Source organism: Phyllostomus hastatus, unplaced genomic scaffold (assembly GCF_019186645.2).
Source record: "Phyllostomus hastatus isolate PE091 unplaced genomic scaffold, TTU_PhHast_1.1 phas_contig_1162, whole genome shotgun sequence".
NCBI classification, from domain to species: Eukaryota; Metazoa; Chordata; class Mammalia; order Chiroptera; family Phyllostomidae; genus Phyllostomus; species Phyllostomus hastatus.
The window spans coordinates 9,065,105-9,087,717 of record NW_025333537.1 but is presented as its reverse complement, the minus strand read 5'-3'; the positions used below and the strand labels follow the sequence as shown (position 1 = coordinate 9,087,717).

Genomic DNA, 22,613 nt, shown 5'->3' with positions numbered 1-22,613 from the left:
GGTCATCAAAAGTCCAGGCTGAACCACAAGCATTTCTTCATTATAAACTGAGTTACTCATTCATGCAGCATGCAGACTACAAGCAAACACAGGCAGGATTATTCTCACCTTTACCTGCTCTATATGTCTTGGCTTGATTCACTGGCATGGGCGTCATAGGTATAGGGTATAAAGGCTTGAGGGAATAAAAGAAAAATAGATTAGGCTCTCAGGACAATAAGAACACATTTTTACCACTCTCTCAGTTGTATATTGCTAGAATACCCTGAGGTATTCCTGATTTTCTGAGTCATCAAAAAATTTAAAACACCCACAGCTAGAAGGACAAACCCCAAACTATAGTAAGTCTAAACCATCTTTCTCACCAGAAACCATTCTCAGATTCAGTCCTTACACTGACACCACCTCACGCCCTCCCTTTTCAAACACTTCTGTTACATCGTCATTGCCTGAAACCACTGTACACTTACGGAGTGCCTACTGTCAAACACAAATAACCAGGTGAGCAAAGAACATCAAGTGCTGTGACTTACTTGCACGCCTGGGCTCACTGGGACTGGATACATCATATTTGGTGCAAAACAAACAGGCTGAGTATAAACTGGGGTTGGCTGCTGATGGCCCACCATGGACGGGCTGGGCTGTGCTTGAGGGCGAGGCGAAGTCGGGGTGGTGGACGGCTTTGGCTATAGAGACAAACACAGACTCTCTTAAAATGAAAAGCTAACTATTATTGTAACTTGAAAACTAATTTTCCCCATCCTTCTAAGTTTTATTTGTTTTTAATTGTCCCTTTTAATGAAAAGTCTTACAGAAAATAAACCACACATGTCAAATAAAAGAGAAAAACGCTTTGGTAGAAAGTTAAATTTTGCCAATAATCAATACTACTACTAAAAATAGTAGTTGTGACTTTTAAGAAACTTGAAAGTGTTTTAAAAAATTAAAAAATAACCTATTTTCTTACAAATTCAGTAGAATAGATAACAACAGCATGACTATGAACCTGACAGCCCGCCTAGACTCTTCAAAGTCTGAGTCAAAAAGGCCGAGAGATTTGCCCCAGATGGTACACTCCTGATGACAACACAAGGGTCTCTCCTCTGGCTCAAAAATGCTCATTAGTGACCATAGGAAACCATAAGAAAAGGGAACTGAAAGCCGTTTTAGCATAGTATAACTGAATTTAGATGTCAGGTATGAAAAAAGTATTACTACTACTAATAAATTTATTTTTTTAAAAACTAGATTACTTTAAAGAGGAAATAAATTTACCTGAGAAAAAGAACGAGGGTTGAACTCCTTTGCATTGGGGTTCAATGTTGATTTCCTCACTTGCCTAAATCGGAACAAAAATATAAAGGCCAGTGAAAGCTGAATGGAACTTATGTGTCTCTCAAGTCTCCTTTACCTGACAGTATTTTTTTAAAAATTGCTAAACATATATAACAATCCTCACTATCATTGATCCACTTCATTAACATACACACATCACTCCTTAATTTGATAAAGACTGACCAAAAAAGGACAAGTTTTTTTTTAAAGTATAATACATAATGTTTCTCTCATAGGCAATCAACAGATACTTTAACTGAAAAGACAGTAGTAGCTCCTTATAAAATGTCCTGAAATGCAATCTTCAATAAACCAATTTCTTGCATGCACTATTTTTTAATGTGACAAAGTGTATCCTACATGACATACCTTAGAAAAAAGTGTTAACTAATACAATTTTTTTTTGCCTCAAATCAAGAATAAGTACTCTCCAACTCATTAACAAGCTGCATTCCAAAAATTCAGCTGTAACTGGACTGTAGGGGACCATAACAAATAAATCAATGGTGTTTAAGTTGGGTTCTGTGGCTAGCCCATAAAGGTCCATTTAATTGATAATACAGGGGTAAGCAAAAGTAGGTTTATAGCTCTGAGTACATTCTTATATTATGATTTATTAATTATTGTATTTGTCTTTTTGTTATTTTATAACCTTACTTATGATTTATCTTTTAAGGTAATGATGGCTGGTAATTTAACCTCCTTTTGCCCATCCTTGTATGAGGGGGATCCAAAACCACTTGGAATTTATTTATAAAAAAATTGTGTATCTATTCTTACATGTTTAAACTTCAGTCACCTTCAAAGTATTCTCCATATGATGCAATACACCTATTGAGACATTTTTTCCACTGCTCAAAACAGTTTTTGAACTTGTCGATTTTGATGCCTTTTAGCGCTTCTGCCATTTTTTTTGTTAGTGTGACTTCTTCCACGTTTCCCTTTGAGGACTTTTTTCACCCAGGGAAACAAAAAAAACTCGTTCAGGGTAAGATCAGGTGAATAGGGAGGGTAGGGCATGGGGGTCATGCCATTTTTGGTCAAAAACTGTTGAACACTCAGTGTAGTGTGGGCAGATGTGCTCATAAATCACCCATCATGAATAGGCAAATGTGTTGAGTCTCCAGAAAAAATTTTATTGAAGCCGAACACAGCCTCTCTCAACAATGCCAGTCCGTACACTAATGCAGATGGCTTCCTAGAACACCCACCTAGAAGCCTGTACTACAAGGGGCCTGCCCTCCAGAAGATAATTCCAGGTTTTGGGGGCCCTCCTCTGATATAATAGATGTGTGAAATTAAGTCTACTTTAACAAAGCTAACCATTAACTAAAACATTGTTTCTGACAGAAAATGCTGAGCTCCAAGTAGGGACACCAGATACTCCTCCTCTCTTGTGCTGACGGTGGCAGTTCGTACTCCTAGCAACAGAGCCAGTACCTAGCACCCAGGGGATATAGGTCCCAAAAGTAAAATTTCCATGCCCTGTACATCTACAGAAAAAGCCTTTCTTAATTTATACCTAAAGGTGTTTTATTTTGTTTTGTTTTGTTTTTGCCATTAGGTACAAAAATGGAGAAGGGAAAAAGAGTTCAGGGTACAACGACCTATTTACTTAAAACGTCCTTTGTTTAGACAAGTTGTTTATAATCTGAAAGCTACTTATGAAACATTCTGAAAGTCCAGATAAATTCTTGAGTTAGAAGGCCCTGGACACCTTAAGAAAAAGTTAAGTAACAGGACATGCTAAATGCCAGGTTTACTCACTCAGCTGCGTCTTTTTTCTCCTCTTTATCATCTTTCTCTTGTTTACATCCAGGACTGGAAGTCTGAACCCCTTGGGACGTGACCTCGGGTCCCCTCTTGTGCTCCGTGTTACTGAGGATTGAGGGGGAAATGCTGGGGCTGTTTGGTTTGCTGCTGCCACTGGTGCAGTTGCTGCTGCTATTTTCAATGAAAGAATCCTTAGCATTTGGTTCAATTTTGTCTTTCATCAAATCTCTTGATTTTTCTCCCTCTCTATTTTTGGTTAGCAGTTGATCCATAGATTCAGAAGTAGAACTTGGCTGCAACTAAATAAAGGAAATAATTATACTTGACTTTAAGTAACTATAGTAGTCAATTTTCTCCATGCACACAACCAAACTAGTATTATTTATAAGCAGGAAATACATGGAATAAGGCTTCTTCGTACTTTAAGAGTAATGTCTTCATTATAAGGCAGTAACAGAGCCATAGTCATCTACGCACTCAAATGTCCTAACCTCAAAAATTAAATATTTACTGATTGTCTACCACGTGTCAGAAATTGTGCCTGCTGGGTATGGAAAATATTAAACTTGTGCCTGTCCTCCCAATGCTTACCATCTGGGTCAGATCAGACACTTAACAGATGAGGGAAATGCCATGGGGTCCTATGAGAAAAAGCAACTTCCAGAAAAAGGCGGCTTTCTCAATGTTAAGTGTCATCTAGTCTGAAATGTGAAAGAGGTCTGGGGGAGGAGGGAGTTTGCAAAAGGGAACCGTCTATGTGAAAGAAGTATCGTGTTTAAAAACGCAGGGGAGAGCAGAAAGACGGCCCCACCGTGAGAAAGAAGAGCACCTGTGCCCACAGCAAGGGCGGGCACAGGTGCAGGAGGGACTCAAAAAACAACCAACTCTACCAAGAGGAACTGAGAAGATAAAGGAACTTGGAAGCTATGATAAGGACTCCAGCTTTTCTCAGGTTAATGAGAAGTCACTGAAGAATTTTAAGCAGGTTATAGTGTTGAGCAGAATTTATAAAGATGAGCACAGCAGCTCTGTGGCAAATAAACTGGAGGGAAGCAAGAGGCATGCAGAGACACCATTATGGAGGCTGGACTAGACCAGGGCCTGGCCTCGGGAAGCAGTGGCTCAGAGAGTCGGAAGTAGGTGGGTTTCTGAGGAAGACCTCATTAGGCATGTTGGTCCTTAATATACCTCCACAGACCTTCTAACCTGTAAGTAAAAGAGGAAACCACAAAACACAAGTACCAACCAGCAAGAACAGAAGTCAAAAAAATTAGTGAAATAAATGATGGGGTAAGTCTGCAGAACAGAAGAAATCAATGCTACTCCCACCTGAAGATGATTTAAGATGTCATACTCCCCAGAGGAAAACAGGGACAGATGAAGAAAATGGCAAGGAAAAGAGAAGGAAAAGTAGAAGTTGTAAAGGTGGAAATGAGAGCAAGTACAAGCAGCAGCCCTGGGCGGCTGCACTGTAAAAGGGGCCGTAAGGGTGGAGAGGGAGAACTACATCCTCAGCAGAACAATGTCAAAGTGCCACTACTGGGGCCCTTGGCATTCTGGGAAGCAGCATTATGTAGGCTCAGGGGCTCTCATGGCTAACTGCACCACCAACGTAGCAGAGGGAGAAGGGTGACAGGACATTTATTTGGACCCAGTAACAATTTAAGTCACAAAACAGGCACTCCATTTTTAAGCCAGCATTTGTTCATAAAAATCTTTAGCAGTGGCTACAGAGATCAACTGTGTACTACAGAAGACTTCTCCAGTGTCTACCACAAGAGTCTTTGAGTAAGGCAAAAATGAGACTTCTGTTGTTGTTATTCATACAATGGTAAACATATCTCAAGTTCTCACTATTGGCTGGACACTGTTCTAAACTACAAGCTCCTTCAGTAGTTACAACAGCCTTACTTGATGGATATACTATTATTGCCAACTTACAAATGGGAAGACTAAGGCACAATTAATGCTTTTGAGCATTCTGCCCTATTTCCTATCTGTAGTATATTAAACAGAAGGAAACTGACATTCTTTCCCCACCAGATAGGACTACTTTTTAAAAATAGAGATATAATTGACACATAAGAATGTATTAGTTTCAGGTGTAAAATATAATGATCCAGCCCAGTGTATTATGAAATGATCACAGTATGTCTAGTTAATAGTTATCATCACAGTTACAATATTTCTCTTATGATGAAAACTTTTAAGATCTCTTAGTAACTTTTGAATACCATTCACAATACAGCAGTGTTGACTATACTCACCATGATGTACATCGCACCCCCGTAACTCATTTATTTTGTAACTAGAAGTTTGTGCCTTTAGACAATTCTCACCAATTTCACCAACCCCTGCCTTTGGCAACCACCAATCTGTGTGTATGGGTTTGGGCTTTGTTTTTTTCAAGATTCCACACGCGTGAGATCAGATGGCATTTGTCTGTATTACTTCACTTATTGCACAATGCCCTCAGGGTCCATTTGTGTTATCACAAATGGCAGGGTTTCCTCCTTTTTTATGGCTGGATAATATTCCCTAGTGTGCACACACATGCACACATACCTTTTCTTTATCCATTCACCCATCCATGGACACCTGTGTTGCTTTCATGCCTTGGCTATTGTACATAATGGTGCAATGAACATGGGATGCAATTATCTTTTCAAGTTAGAAACTTTTCAAATTTCATGTTTTTGTGTCCTTTACCCCAGAGTGGAATTACTGAGCTATGTGACAGTTCTATTTTTAATAGAATTCTTCAAGGATTCTCCATACTGTTTTCCATAGTGGCTGCATCAATTTACATTCCCATCAGAAGTGCACAAAGGTTCCCTTTTCACACATCATGGCCAGCACTTTTCATTTTTTCTCTTTTTGACAGTAGCCACTGTGACATGTGTGAGGAAATGATTCGCCGCGGTTTTGATTGGCACCTGCCTGATAACTAGTGATAGTGAGCGCCATTTCATGGATCTGCAGTCATCTCTCTGTATGTCTGTTCTGGAAAAATGTACATTCAGATCCCATGCCCATTTTTTAATCAGATTCTTTTTTGGGAGGGGGGTGTTATTGAGTTGTATGAGTTCTTTATATATTTTGGAAATTAACTCCTTATTAATTTACAAATATTTTTTCTATTCAGTAGGCTGCCTTTTCATTTTATTGATGGTTTCCTTTGCTGTTCAGAAGCTTCTCTTTTTTTTTTTTAGATTTTATTTATTTATTTTTAGGCAGAGGGGGAGGGAGGAGAAAGAGAGGGAGAGAAACATCCATGTGTGGTTGCCTCTTGTGCGCCCCCTACTGGGGACCTGGCCCGAAACCCAGGCATGTACCCTGACTGGGAATTGAACTGGTGACCCTTTGGTTGACAGGTCAGCACTCAGCCACTGAGCCACACCAGCCAGGGCAGAAGCTTTTCAGTTTAATGTAATCCACCTTGTTTACTTGTGCTTTTGTTGCCTTTGCTTTTGGCTCTTAAAGGAAAAAGAAAAACACAGTAACACAGGGTACTCCTATTTCTGTCTCAATGAAAGCCCAGGGTTCTGTGAGCCATCATAGTTCAAAGACATGTGCGTGTCCTGAGGGTGGTTCTGTCACTAAACAATGCAGTCCATACTATGCAGTGGCTACTGCCCAAAGCATTGCTAGAGCTCAAACACACAGACAGCTTGGCTTATCTTTCACTAGCTACGTGCATCTGGGAAAATTATTTAACTTGTCTTTGCCTCAGTTTCCTTACATGTACACTGGGGATAATACACGTACTTCAAAGGGATGTTAGGGCAATAAAAAACTTATAAACACTTAGAACAATGTCTCAATAAATCTAAACTAATATCATAAATGTAAACTGGAAAGAATTAATAACAGATTTGATTTTTCAGGCCCCACACAATATTAGGACTAGAAATCCTAAAGTGGCAGACTTTCATGCTGCATCTACCTGGAATTCAGAAGTCAAGTATTAAAAAAGATTTATAGCCCCGGCTGCACAGCTCAGTTGGTTGGAGCGTTATTCTGCGCACTGAGGAGTTCAGTCTGATCCCCAGTCAGAGCACATGCCTGGGTTGCAGGTTTAATCCCCAGCTGAGGCACATTCAGGAGGCAACCAATGAATGTTTCTCTCTCACACTGATGTTTCTCCCTCTCCTCCCCGTCCCTGTCTCCCCCCCCCTCTAAAATCAATAAACATATCCTTGGGTGACGATTAAAAGTACTACTAAAACTAAGTATGTAAATAAATAAAACATACTTAACTCTAATTGAGACAGTGTGATACTGGCATAAAGGACAGACATACCGCTCTACGGAGGAGAACGGAGAGTTCAGTAATGAACCTTCACGTTTGTTGTCAACAGACTTTCAACAAAGGTACAGAAACAATTCAATTCAATCTGTTTTCAACAAATGGTGCTGGGAGAAGTGGTATCAACATGCAAAAGAATGAATCTGAATCCTAATTCACAGTATGTAAAAAAATTACTCAAAATGATCACAACTCTTGCCCTGGCTGGTGTGGCTCAGTGGATTGAGTGCTGACCTGCAAATTGAAGGATTGCTGGTTCGGTTCCCGGTCAGGGCACATGCCTGCCTTACAGGCCAGGTCCTCAGTGTGGGGGGGAGGCAATCACACCTTGATGTTTCTCTCCCTCTCTTTCTCATCCCTTCCCCTCTCTTTAAAAAATAATAAATAAAATATATTTTTAAAAAATGATCACAGCCCTAAATAAAACTCATAGAAGGATGGCCTGGCAGGTAAGGCTCAGTGGATTGAGCACCAGCCTGCGAACCAGAGGGCTGCCAATTTGATTCCCAGTCAGGGCACATGCCTGAGTTGCAGGCCAGGTCCCCAGTAGGGGGTGCACAAGAGGCAACCACACATTGATATCTCTCTCCCTCTCCTTCTCCCTCCCTTCGCCTCTCTAAAAATAAGTAAATAAATAATCTTTAAAAAAAACCTTAGAAGAAAATAAGAGCAGATCTTTATGACTGTGATATATGCTGCTGGTGGGAATGTAAAATAATACAGTTGCTTTGGCAAACAGCCTGAAAGTTTTCCTCAAAAAGTTAAAAACAGTTACCATATGACCCAGAAATTCTACTCCTAGGTATTTCATTTCTCCACGCAAGAGAAATGAAAACATGTCCACAGAAAAACTGTACACTAATGTTCATAACAGCATTTTTCATAACAGTAAAAAAGTGGTAGCAACCCAAAGACTCATCAACTGATGAACAGAAGAAAAACGAGGGGTCTATCCGTGCAGTGGCGTATGCGTAACCCACAAACAGGAATGAAGCACTGACAGGTGCTCTGACATAAATGAACCCTGAAAACATGATCAGCGAAAGAAGCTGGTCACAAAAGACCACATACTGTGCGACTGAGTTATTATCGACTGTCCAGAACAGGGAAATCCGGAGACACAGAAACCAGTTTAGTGGTTGGTTGAGGCCTGGGAGGACAGGGGCACTTGATAGCAATGAGGAATGGCTGCTAAGAAATATGAGGTTTCTTTTGGAATGAAGAAGGTGTTCCAAAATTGAATATGGTGATTGTTGTACAGCAGCAAATATACTAAAAACCACTGAATTATACTCTTAAAATGGTCAAATTGTATACTATGTAATTTTTATCTCAATAAAACTGCTTAAAATAAACTAACTCACATGCTTCAAAGCAAAACAAAATTCTTTCCCCCATAGGATAATAACTCCAGTGTGCTCTAAGAAGGGGCTGAAAAATAATGCTGAGGAAACAAAAGCAAATGGGCGAGAATACTTGTGGTATGACATTGGTGACATCGAACTGAAGGTTATGCAAAATAATATCACCTTCCGCTTAGGGGTCTGTTCGCATGCAGTGGAAAGAAGGGTACAGGAAAGAAGCCCTTCCCTCTGGCAGGAGAATGCAGCTGAGCAGGACGAGTACTCAGGTGGACTTCAGCTAGGAAAAGGTTGAAAACCAGATTTTTCCCCTCTAAGAAGCTAAGTTTCAGGATGATTTCTTGAGTTGTCCTCAAAATGTGCCTTGATATCCACGGTATATTAAATGTTGTGTAAAAGAATGCAAACAGTTATCTAGGAGAAACTAGAGTATGCTCAGTAAGTCCATCAAAGATTTCTACCACAACACGGTCGTGCACAGAACGTGACCCTGTGATGCGTCAGAGCCCCACAGTGCGGGGCGTCTTCCACCTGCCACGTCACACCAGATAATCAACGCCTGGGCCTTGCTCTGCTCTTCGGCGAATAAACTAACCAAATAAATATCAAACAGTACCTTACAGTAGTTTCAAACGTCGAAATTATATTCATTCATTTGGTATTTTTATTGTTCTTACCAAATCTGATGGTTTTAGTTACTGTAATTACAGCACAGGCAAAAACAACTTTAAGAATGTTTAGCTTTCTATGCACACGGTTCAATGTCTGTGGTTGTAGATATAATCCATTTTAGTAAATAGATCACAGAATAATTCTTAGTAATGTTTAATATTTATCTTTTAAAATTCTAATGCAAGAACAACAACAACGAAAAGTAAACAAAATTCAAATCAACACTTACCCTGAAATCATTCTTAAATTTCTTTAAGTCATCAATCTGTTTTCTATGCTCAGAAACAATTGGTGATATACCTGAAAAATTAATAACTGTTAGATACAGATTTATTTCTAATCTTTAAACTTAAAATTCTTTTAGGATGGGATGTTAGAAGTGAAAATAAGTTCTGTTATCAAAATAACAAAATTTTTAATAATTACAGACTTTGGAATTTGTCAAATTATGCATCTAAATATACACAATATTAAGAAAAAGTGATCAAAAATACTTTATATCAAGGCATGAGATTAGACATATTCCTTCATGTTTCTATGGTTATACCTAAATACTTTTTAAGCTCTAACCTTTATTTTCAGCTTTTGAGAAGCTAGGTGATGTCTCATTAGGCTTTACATTTTCTTTATTCCCTGCAGGAGAGTTCTGCCTCTGATCTTGAAGCCTGGAATCCTTAGCTAGAAGATAATATTTTAAAAAATTCCAAGTTACATACATGACAGAAAAATAAAATGGGAAAATACTCAACAATTTTTATCTCCTATGTTTTTGGAAAAGATTATTTCCATTTAAGAAGGCTTTTTTCCTTTGTCAAGATATGAAATACCAATAATTTACTTTATATTAATATTTACTACTCAGCAATGTTAACGCCCTTAACAAGACATTCAAGAATAACACATGAAATTAGCAGTATTACTTAAACAGCTCACTTCATTTACATAAAATTTTAAATGTGCACACAAATACCCACCTTTGAATAAAACAGCATTTTTCATATAACGTTCAACCCATAACAACGCTGCACTCTACAGGTGATATCATGGACCTGGAAGCCCTTTCTTACCTACCCTCAATAGACGGGGTAACAGCTCTGTTGGATGCAGGACTGGCAGGTGTCGGAGATGCAGCTGGAACAGGCATAGCAACGGCTTCAGCTGGAATAATACCAGCTTGCGGAGAAGCAAGAACTGGTCCACTAGGAGTATTTCCAATACTGTTTTGTCTGGGAGACCTGGGTCTGTGAGTTTTGGGGGATAATCTTGGAACTAGAAGAAAAAGAAAAGTTATTCATTACATTCTCAGCCCCACTGGCACATCCTCGAAGAGGCTTCTTTTAAGACCCAGGGAAAAACAGTCCTATCTGACCCCCATTCCCAATTACTCTTGATCCTATCACCTAATTCTTCTTTTCCAAGGTCTCAGGAATAGTAGTGGTGATTAAGAATAAGTACAGTAATACCTAAGTACAACTGTAGTTTTCCTTCTAACTGAATGTATTACTTCTCAAGGCAGCAGTATACTAAATGAAGTCAGAAACTGGATTTCTAAGGCAAGATAAATACCACTTTAAAAAATAAAGATAGCAATGTTCTCTACTAAGAAGTGAGACGGTTTCTTTTCAAAAAGTGCAGGATCCCTAAGAATTAGGCTTATACATGTCTCCTTCCAATAATAAACTCAAACACCTTCTAGCAGCTTGTAGCCAGCTGGTCCCACATGTTCTTTCTTGCCACATCAAGACCCATTCTGCAGTATCTAAGGAAATCAGGGACCAATTTAGCCAAGAAGGGAAGATAACCCAAGCAGGGGTTTCTATGCTACAACTTCAAAATGAGTATCTAACAGGTTTCATATTCCATTATAAGCCCATTTATAGAGCTCAGATTCAAAGGTTTAGAGAAAATGGTTCAATTTGCTTCACACTGGTGGTTCTTTACTTTTTTGAGCAACAGGATATAGAGGGAAACTATTACTGAATAATTACCATTTTTCTAATTAGTGTAAAAAACAAGCTTGTTACACTGTTCTGTATTTTTTAAAGATTTTATTTATTTGTAGAAAAAGGGGAAGGGAGGGAGAGAGAGGGAGAGAAACATCAATGTGCGACAGACACAGCGATTGCCTCTTGCACACCCCCAAGTGGGGACCTGACTCGCAACCCAGGCACGTGCCCTGACTGGAATCAAACCAGAGACCCTTAGGTTCACAGGCCAGCACTCAATCCACTGAGCCACACCAGCTAGGGCTATGTGTATTTTTTTAAAAATTTAAAAATACATATTTATTGATTCCAGTGGGAGAGAGAAGCGGTGTGGGTGGGGAGAAGAAAACATCGATCGGTTGCATCCCACACACACCCCAACCAGGAATTGAACCTGCAACCTTTTGGTCTACAGGATACTGCTCCAACCAATTGAGCTACACTGGCAGGGCCTATGTATGTTTCTAACAACTACATTTTTATTCTTTCACTTCTTGTAATCATGTTTTGCTCTCAAAACTAATTTCTAGATCACCTGAGTATGTCAAATGACTAATGGTAGAAATGAAGAAATAAAGATATTTAGAAATTCTATTTTGTTAACTGAATTATTTCCTTATAATTGAAGACCAAAGAAGAAAAGAGAAAGTATAAAGGAATTTACAATATAATTATACATACATAAAGCCGAGCAATGTATATCAATGCAAGACATTTAACAGAGCTGGGTATCTTTTCGTTTGTTAAGCTTAAAGATATTTTTTTCTTTTAAAGGTTCAATGCACTAAGATAGACTGTGACCAAACTACCCACAATCATTACATGTTCTAACTCTCCATAGTTACCATGAAAGCAAAACGTAAGTAGCAAAAGCAGTCTTAATGATAAGATCTTGTCAAAGTGTAATTTTTACACTTTTATAGCTGCTGTCAGCACATTCCTCGGGCTATTCACAGATAAAACTCGAGTCCCTCATGTATGTTTAACATTCCTTATGAGGGAAGCATAGTGAGGAACCAGTACCACAGACAGACGCTACAGAGCACACAGCACTACAAGCCTCAACAAGAATAGAAATGCAGTCCTTCCAAACATTGTGACATTCTGTATTTGACTTGAATTTCAGTGGTACTTTATAAAAAGTATATTCATACTTATGAGTATCATATGAATCTCATCACAAGTTCATAAAGTAGACTCGGCAAAAATTATTTTACTCACTGGGAAAACTGAAATTCAGAGTGATCACAGGATTTGCTCTAACATATGGTGAAGTAAGTTGTGGAGCCCAGAATAAAAAATACATGGTTTCCAATTCCTGGTTACTTCATTTTTAATATATATACTCACACTTTCCCAAACAGCCTGAGCACTGCCCTTCTTACTATAGTAGAATTACAAAATGAACACTGTCATTATGCTCTAAGCCAAGTGCTACTTACCCCCGCTGACCACTGACGACCAGGTGCCCCCTGCAGGACTGGTCCTTGCTGCTGGAGGGGCAGCTGCTTCACTTGGCGGGGTATGGGGCACAAATTCTAGGCCACTGGAAATGGAACCCCTCCCAGCAGAAACTCTATGATTTCTAGGGTGTCGCTGGGCCTTTGGGGACATCCTTGGAGGCCCTAAGAAATGAACAGTGAACATGACATAAATGCCACAATGTCCATCAGTACAACTTTTGTGCTCAACACACACACACACACACACACGCACACACACACCCATTCACACATATTCCATTCATATTCATTTATTCTCTGTTTTTCTTGCTTTTAAAAAAAGGGGGTGGGGAGCAAGCCATACATATTTTTGGTGGCATTCTTTCAGAATTATTTTGTAGAATGCCACAAAGTTTTACAAATAAACTTTATTTCTCTTTATCTTTAAAGGAAGGAAGGGATAAAGTTGGTGGTAAGAAATCAATGAGATATCAGAACTCTTCAAAGATTTGAGCCATGTGTTTAACCTATATTCATTATTTGTAAGCATATAAAAATAAGTATAATAAAAAAATGTTAACAAGTTACGGCTACATGATGAAATAATTTTTATTTTACCATATACTTTTCACTTCTTCCCTCAAATTTTCTGTATTATTTCTAAAATTGTAAAAAATATTTTAAAACAAAAAAACTATTAATCCCTATATGTTTTTGTGTTATTAAAATTTACGCACACACTCTCCTTAAATTCCTCCAAAACCCTGGTGTGCCCTCCCTGTCCTGCCATGGTGATCAGTGTCACAGCCCACGGCTCAGACCGCCCCTGCCTGCAAGCAGCTCCTCGGACTCCACAGGCTACGGGCTGAAAATTCCACTGTTACGACGTGACTTTTAAAACCACAGCAACTGACTTTTAGGGAAGAAATTTGCACTCTATGAATTATCAAAATTCCACATTGTTGATTCTGCCACCTCAGTAATGATTTCTATTTCTAAAGAAGTCTGTGCTTCTGTCAACACCACTGGAGAAAACTACAGAAGGGCTCTCATCGGAGCAGCCGGACAAGCTACCACTGGACAAAACTCACCCTAATGTCGAAGCCCAGGCTCCGCACCCTCGCCTTTGCTGCCGTACTTTTTATAATGTCACATTAATTTGTGTCCTTAACAGGAACTGAATCATGGATACAATCTTAAAAAGAATGTTAATCTTATATAGAATAGTTTTCAACTGGAGACAGGAGTGATTTATAACAAAGAATGATTAAGAATTGGGTATTTACATATTTGTTTACATCTCTATTAGAAAAAGACTGATAAAGTAGGATGGCATAGCTCAAGAAAATCAAACTACAACTTTAAAAAAATTCTTTCTTTTTGGTAATATAGCAAATACAGAAACAAAGCATACTTTCCTCTATTAAGCACAGAAAACAACTATTTAGTAGTTTTAATTTTGAAGTTCACACTTAAAAAATGCTTCAGTGTCACCTAACTACGTAACTACATAACACATTTTGACTCAAACTAGTTAAGAAACCCTGAGTGGAGCCTCCCTGAATACGCGGAAGGTCCACTTCTGCAGAAGCAGTCCACAAGCCGTCCTTACATCTTACTGTCGTGAAGATGTTCACACTCACTGAGGAGTCCTGATTTATCTAACGTATTCTCATGATACGAACATCACGTATTTAAACAATGGACTGTAACAAATACTCAGATGGAAGTTAGCTTCTTGTGTAGTGGCCACCAATACAGGCGCTTTTGAGTAAGGAAGTCACCTTATGGTCATGCAACGTGCTGCTGAAGGTTAGCCTCTTCAGCCAGGATCACATGACCTCCCTGCCTGGATGGCAACAACTTATTCAGGAGCGGCCACACGATTTTCTCCAGGGAAGCACTTTATGCCAGAAGACCCTATTAGTCTCAACATTAGCTATATCTATGCCAATTTGAATGAGCAAATCCAATTAAAATTTTAACACATATCTGGACATCAAAAGGACATTATCACTCAGAACATACGTTTTAAATTTACGCACTGCATTTAAATTAAACTGTGACCTTTCATATTTAATATGTAGCAATGGTGAATCAGCATCAAATATTGAATAAGAATTACAGAATTTTACTTTTTACTTTTTACATTTTACTTTTTTAGAAGGGCAAAAAATACTTAAAAGATTAAAATTCATACATGGTTTTCATTAAATCAAGAACTCCCAGATTCAAGTAGACTTTCATTATAAAACACTGCAAAGCTAATTTTTTAAATTCCCCAAACATAAAACCAAACACGACTGTAATCTAAGGGTTGCCACACAAAGGCAGCTACATGGACTCTCCCTTTCAGAAAGCAACCCCAAATCACCACTCCTGCCTACGGCCAACAGGTAGGTTCACTAGCACCTGGGCCAAGGAGCTGGGAAATGAACAGGTTCTGCAGTAAGTCCGAGACTGGCTGAAGAAAGCTCACTGTTCACCACCAGCCACCTTACACAGTGCAAACTGGGAGGGGGAAGGCCCTGGGGCAGGCCTTCCGGGGCGGCAAAGGAGCCCAGCAAGGACCCCTCCCAGTAATCCCTGGCAGGTAACCGATTACTAGGCAGAGATAAACCCCATTCTTACAGTTCCGGATAGTTCAGTTTCACATAGCATTTTATCAAATTTCTCTCTAATGAACAAAAGGTTAATAGAAACAGTTTAATAAACTAAAGTTAAAACACGGAAATTATAGTTTATCAAATAATGAAGAGGAAACTTTTCTAATTATAAACTCACATAGGAGTTAAACAAAGACAAACAAAAACATGAACAAATTGTGGTATTGTACCTTCTGAAGACATGCGTTTAGGCATAGTAGAGACAGGAGCTGGAGAACCATGAGCAGAGGGGTGAGACGGGGGTCTGGATGGCCGCGAGGGGGGCCTGGAGGGCGGCCGTGTAGGGGTGGCTGCCCGAGGTGGAAGAGAGTTGGGACCTGACTGGTAGCGAGAAGGTGGGCGAGAGGAAGGAGATGGGCAAGGCGATGGCCAGGGAACACCTGACAGAACAAATGATATGAAGGAAAGTATAAAAACTAAAGAAAAAAATGAGGGAAAAAAGTAAACAGAAAAAAAAGTAAAATGATAAAAATGATTTCTTGTACATTTTAACCCTTTGAGGACAGTCATTTGATTTGTGATAAGTTTTAGCATAACTTAAACTGACATAAATTCACATTTTACTTTAACCTCCTTAAAATTAAGTCTTTTTAAATGAATACACGTTCCCAAAGGGTTAATTAGGATCTACACATACTACTGAAGAAGACAGTTAAGACTTTGCCTATTAATCCTGCTTCTATAACTGTTTCTGAGTAATCAATAGATTAAAGGAGTATAACATATACTAGATAATTTCACACAATAAATCACAAAAACTCAGGAATAAGATTTACATTAGTTTTAGCTTTTGAGACATAATGAAAATAAGTAGCAGCTATAAAATCCCATTAAAAATGCTGGTTTCTCACAACCATCTGTGATTTTCATCTAGCGTACACGTAAGGTTCAGTCTGAAACCTCATTAAGCAAGTTCATTTAAGTAGAAATAAAACATTACTTCCACTATTTTCTCTAGTCACAGGAGTGACAAAGGTTAATAGTAATTGCCTTTTCAAAAAATATTTTAATCTTTTCAAATTAGGAAATGTGGGGCCTGCTGTATAATTATGCAGTTTTTACTTAAGAGAGAATTAACTTATCTAAGAGACTGCTTAATAAGCAATGCAACTACAGAGCAGTCCGACCAAATAAACCGACACCGACATGGATGCGCACGGGCCGGAAGACCGCTAACGCGTGAACACTACACGGCACTTACCGTGACAGTCCAGTCTCCTCTCCATAGGCTTCCACACACTTGAGTATCACACATGTCCCAGCCCCCTCCAGGGTTTTTATTTTGAAAACTCTGTTCACGAACAACTAAAATTCTTTACTCAGTGAGCAAAGAAATCTCATCCCCATTACTAAGTATAGAAATACTCAAGAGTGTTCATTTGGAGAGGAATTCTGGAGAAAGACTCAAGGAAAATAAATGAAATTGGAAACTTGGAGTTCTCTATTTTTCCTCTTAACTTTCCAAACTTAAATTCCTAAAATTGATTGCCCACTTCTCCCCCTAAATCAAGTAACATACTATCACTATTACTAATTACTGTATTTCCATACCGTCTCAGTACCGCTGTCTGGTTCCCAGACTTAAATGAAAGACCCATGATCCACGAGCTCTATTCGATCTAGACTTAGAGCAGAAAATTATCTTCCCACTAAAGATGCAAATTTCACTTACTTAAGCTAAACTACAATATCCACTACTACACTCAGAGTTGTTTTTGTCGTTTTTTAAGCACATTTCACTCTTCACTTTCTCCACACGACTCTTGGCCGTGTCTTGTGTTAGAAGTCCTCTCTAAACTTTCTTGAAGTAAGCAGAACATAAATGTATAAGCACACAGTAAATAAAAATAAATCTCTATTAATACTGAGTGTTCCATACAGGTTAGAATTCTCCATTTAAATTTTGTGTAAACAATTTTATCATCAAGTATTTTTAAAACTGAGAACATACCCAAAGTTTCCAATTTCTTTATATGTGGAAGGTTTTTTTAATTTTATTTTTTTTGCCAAGTGAAGACATCTGCCAATGTCTTTGGTTAAATTTAGCACATTATCTTAATACATGAGTAGTACATCATGTTAAATACATTCCAATGACTTATACTAATTTTTACTAATTTTACTAATTATCCACCAGGTAAATTTAAATTAATTTTTGAAGTGTAAACTACTTCACAGAAATCATTAAAGGTGTGCACATTCTTATCATTATGCAAACTTGTAAATATTTAGAAAGCTGTATATTTGATCAACGACATTTGACAAATGTGGTCAAAATACTTGCCTCCATTAACTACTCTTTGGTCTGAACCGGAATTCGGGTTGAAATCTGAAGTGTGAGAGGTGGATCTGGATGGCATGGGGCCCGATCCAGGCTGGCCCATACGCGGTGAATTCTGTCTCCCACTTCCCCAGGGTATGACTTCTCTATTTCTTTGTCCAGGAGGAATATATTTATTTTCCCTGAAAATGAGAGATCCTCTAAATTATCTTATCCTAAAAGGTACCAGGCCAATGAAACAAACCTTAAAGTAATTTAGGAAGGAGGGAATTCTTGTTATAAGAAGGTTAAACACCAAACCAAACTGCCTCGCTCCCAGACAACCTTTCTCTTCCACTCTGTCCTGAGTCCTAGGCTCTGGCCTCTCCTTTCCCTCAGACACTCCTTCCCAAGCACGAAGTTTAACAGCTGTGTGTTCGTTCTAATCCACTTGGCCTCGTACATGGCTGATCCTATCAACCATGGTCTATCTTCCTGAAACTTTCTTCCTCCTTGGCTTTCTCTTTGTTCCCTCTGAGATCTTTTCTCTCTGTTCCTGTTCACGGTTTTTCATGGCTTTAATAGCAGCAATGCTAATGAATCCCAAATCCTCACTGCCAGTCGCCGAGTCTCAGCATCTCCCAGTGAACACTTAATTCAAATCACCAGACTCTTAAGCTATGAGTGTCGTAAAACAGGATATGTATCTTACTCTAACAGGTATACAGCGGGTGCTTTTCAACACATTTGTGAATAAACCAAGAGCTGTTAGACATTCAAGTGCAATAAATTGCACAAATGGCCCCAGCTAGTAGTACAGCTCAGTGGATTGAGCACAGGCCTGTAAATCAAAGGGTAGCCGGTTCCATTCCCAGTCGGGGCACAGGCCTAGGTTATAGGCCAGGTCAGGCCCCCAGTAGGGGGCAGGTGAGAGACAACCACACATTGATGTTTCTTTGCCTCCCTTCCCTTCTCTCTATAAGAATAAATAAATAAAATCTTTAAAAAAACCCTGCAAAAATGGACTCACTGTATCTCCCCTCAAACTCGCTCCATGTTTTCTAGCTCATTGCCAGTACAGCCATCTGTTCACTCAACTACCAAATAAACCTCAGGGTAGCCCCTGGTTTTTCTAACTGTGCTACTGCCACCCCTGGTCTAATTAGTTACCAGGTCCTCACCCTTGCACAATTTCAAAACATTAACTGACCTCCATGTCTGGGCCAGTTCTCAATAGCCCAGAGTTTCCTTACGTAATCCCCTGCCACAAGGCACTCTTTCAGTATGACATGCAGAGTCCTTCGCCTCCTCTGGCCCTACCACCACTGTCCGCCATCACACTGTCGACACTCACCCTGTACTCCAGAAACATGGAACACTGGCCTTTTCCTCAGCTGGTTTGGTTCTCTCACATCTTTCCACCAAGTGAGGGACTCTACACTCTTATTTCTCTTTGAGTGACAGATTCACTACCCTATCACAACACAACACGTCACTTCCTCTGACCCTACAGGTTCTGCCAGTTCCTCTGCACACCGGAAGTTCCAAGCACTCTGAACACACCTCTAATCTAAATGAGCTCTTCCAGACCTCGGCTTACGCATAGTGTATATCCAACACTTGGCTCCACAGAGCAGAGGCTCCCAAAATATTTTCCAAGATTACTATAATCTTTTCTTTAATAGAGCCTTAAACCATTTGCACTCTCTACCTAGGCTACATTAAGGGAAGATGAAATATAATAATACACCTTGTCACACAGACCTTGAGTTGTGTATCCAAAATACTGCATCATGATTTCCTTTAAATACCTAGTGTTTATGCTGTGACCCTCACGTTCACTGGAATTTCTCTGAACTGCTGTGTATTTTTCTTCTTCGCTCCTATCATCATTTTCCAGGGCCACCCGGGCTTTGTACTGGGCACTTGATTCAATTTCTTCTGCTAATTGGTTTGCTCTTGCTTCTCGTTTTAAAAATTCTTCCGAATTATCCCTTTCTAAGGGCACCCTGAAACATTGGGAAAAGAAAAAGCAAAGTGAATGTTTTAAAGTCATAGTTTATGTATCTGTCACAATCAACTGTTAAGGGAAATTTAGAGTTTGAAATAAAACTCTGGTAAAACTGTAAGAGAGTTACAGTGATATTTATTTGTAAATAAAAATTTGAATTATGTTGTTACCTTTTCCCTAGAGGAATATAACATTTTCAAATCTGGTTAAATTGACTATTCCCCCATAACCTCTATACTTGCAACATTTAGTTTTTACAATTTAAAAACATAACAAAAATTAAATTTCTTCAAAGCATAAATTTAGAGTATAGGTAAACTACATTTATTCTGTTTTAATGGGCATTTATCAACTTAGGCAGTAACAGGATAATGCTTTCACAGAATTAATTTAAAATCCAACAGAAACATTTACTCAACATAATAATTTAAGTTGATGATAAAGACAAATGCACTAAATATATAAATTAAACTTACGTATATGAAGATAAACTGCTATCATATGTAGACACTACACCATAGTTTTCTTCATTATATCGAAACATATCATTGGGATCCCATCCATTAGACTAGAAAAAAATGAAGCTTATTTTTCAAAATGACAAAATATTCGTCTTCTTTAATTCAGTTATAATCAATATCTGTATTAACAATATCATACTATACCAGTACAATATAGCAAATTACAAATGTAGGCAAAATATTCTTTTAAAAATGTTTTTTTGGCCCGGGTCGGTGTGGCTCAGTGGATTGAGTGTGGGCCTATGAACCAAAAGGTCACTGGTTCAATTCCCAGTCAGGTCACATGCCTGGATTGCAGGCCAGGTCCCCAGTAGAGGGCACACAAGAGGCAACCACACACTGCTGTTTCTCTCCCTCTCTCTAAAAATAAATAAAACCTTTAAAAAAAATGTTTTGTTTTGTTTTGTTTAGAGAGAGGAGAAGGGAGGGAGAAAGGGAGAGAAACATCGATCAGTAGCCTCTTGCATGTGTCCTGACCTGGGAATGAACCCATAACTCAGGCATGTGCCCTGACCAGGAACTGAACTGTTGACCTTTTGCTTTGGGGGATGATGGCCAACCAACAGATCCATACTGGTCAGGACTAGAAATGTTTTAAGGAAAAACTTTTCTTCTACATCAACCCCTACAAGTTGGTAAATGACTATATAAAACAATTATTTGAGAGATTGTCAGTAAAAGTTTAGAACATTTGTTACTTCATAAAATATGAGCCTTTAGGTCAGGATTCTCTCTTTTCCCTATTCCCTTACAGCCATCTTTTTCTTTTTGAGAGTAAAGGAAGTTTTATTCCGGCAGAGAAAAAGAAAAGAAGCCAGGAAACAAGCGCCGTTTGAGAAGAAATGAAAAGTATGCGTCCAAGTGTACGGCAGGCCAACTCATGAGTGAGTTGTGCCCTGCCAGCCATCTTTTTATAGGGTATTTATTGGAAATCTTCTTGAGTTGACTGATCATCAGGTCTGCGTGAGACAAGTGGTGTTTTGTGATAGCCGAAAATATTCCCAGTGTTTGGGCGGAAGGAAGGGAGCAGCTAAAGCTTCCCCGCTGCATCACTGCTTCGAGGTGGAGCGTGGTACTAGATCCCTGCCATTGTCCCCCCCCTCCTGGGCATGCACAAAGGGAAAGCAGCATGACAGAGTGAACAAGTAACCACTGTACAAAGTCACAAGAGCTAGGTCTGAGAACTAGCTTTTGCCATTAGTAGCTGTGGGTCCTCAACAATGAGGTTCTAGGGCTTGGTGCCCTAACCTGTAATCTCAGTATAGATAACTCTACAATTCTATGAGGAAGCTACCATTCTCTAAAGCTAAACTGTGTATTTTTTAACTACATTCTTTAATCTGTAAGAATCAACAAATCAGGGGCAGAGGCAGGAAAAATCTTCACTGGTGAATATTAATGTCTTAGTAATCACTTCTATGACCATATTTTTAGGACTATAAGACACACCAGACTATAAAATACACCCACATTTTAGAGGAAGAAAATAGAAAAAAAAATTTGAAGTAAAAAATGAGGTAAAATATTTAATAACCTGTGACCCTGCTCCACCACAGCGAGCCAGGCAAGCTGCATTCGGACTATAAGACGCACCCTCTTTCCTCCCAAATTTGGGGGAAAGTGCATCTTGTAGTCCGAAAAATACGGTACTTAAATTCCTCTTTTAAAGCCTGACTGATGGAAAAGACCAAATACAGTATTCAATCATTATCCATCTTGAAGAGAGAGCAGAGTCACCCAAGCAACATTAACACTGAAGCTTGCCTCTAAGTCAACCATCAACTGGGCCCTTCTGTGCTAATCCAGGTAAAACTATAATGGAATTCCACCACCACCACCACAACCCTTTGGCCCTAACACATGGACAGGGAACCAGTTACCTATGGAGGCTTTAAAATTACTTAAGTAGTAGTATGTGCTCCATGTACCAAATCTCAACTGTGCAGAAAGACATCCAACGAAATCGATGTCTTCCAATCCCAGCACGCATAACCACTATTAACAACTTCTTGTACTTAATCTAGACAGTCTCTATGCATATATAAGAATATAATCAGCTCTCTCAAAAATTTCAAATAGGATCTTCTTGTCCTAAAACTTGTTTTTTCTTTAAGTCTTGTGTATCTTTCCACATCAGAATACTGTTCTTTTTAGTGAACATACAGTATTTCAACTGAACAGAGGTACGATAAATGTACTTAACCCACACCCTTCTAATGGACAGTGAGGATGTAACCCATTTTTCACTATCAGAAATGGCTGCAAAAAAAAATCCTCA

The 22,613-nt window shown here is 38.9% G+C and overlaps 1 protein-coding gene across 7 annotated transcripts in view; it reads right to left on the bottom strand.

The window, feature by feature from the left end:
* Positions 1 to 22,613, bottom strand: part of ATXN2 (ataxin 2) — a 97,698-nt gene that overhangs the window by 21,995 nt on the left and 53,090 nt on the right. For 4 of the 7 annotated variants that reach the window (XM_045845168.1, XM_045845205.1, XM_045845187.1 and 1 more), the window contains exons 7-18: positions 20,291 to 20,382; positions 19,615 to 19,812; positions 17,828 to 18,006; positions 15,714 to 15,923; positions 12,878 to 13,060; positions 10,522 to 10,719; positions 10,021 to 10,128; positions 9,680 to 9,750; positions 3,103 to 3,407; positions 1,276 to 1,339; positions 534 to 686; positions 109 to 175 (exon numbers count right to left, since the gene is read on the bottom strand). In XM_045845168.1, coding sequence (XP_045701124.1) covers positions 109 to 175; positions 534 to 686; positions 1,276 to 1,339; positions 3,103 to 3,407; positions 9,680 to 9,750; positions 10,021 to 10,128; positions 10,522 to 10,719; positions 12,878 to 13,060; positions 15,714 to 15,923; positions 17,828 to 18,006; positions 19,615 to 19,812; positions 20,291 to 20,382 — 1,828 coding nt within the window. The remainder of the gene's footprint in view (positions 1 to 108; positions 176 to 533; positions 687 to 1,275; positions 1,340 to 3,102; positions 3,408 to 9,679; positions 9,751 to 10,020; positions 10,129 to 10,521; positions 10,720 to 12,877; positions 13,061 to 15,713; positions 15,924 to 17,827; positions 18,007 to 19,614; positions 19,813 to 20,290; positions 20,383 to 22,613) is intronic. The other 3 variants (XM_045845178.1, XM_045845197.1, XM_045845214.1) reach the window with 2 other exon arrangements.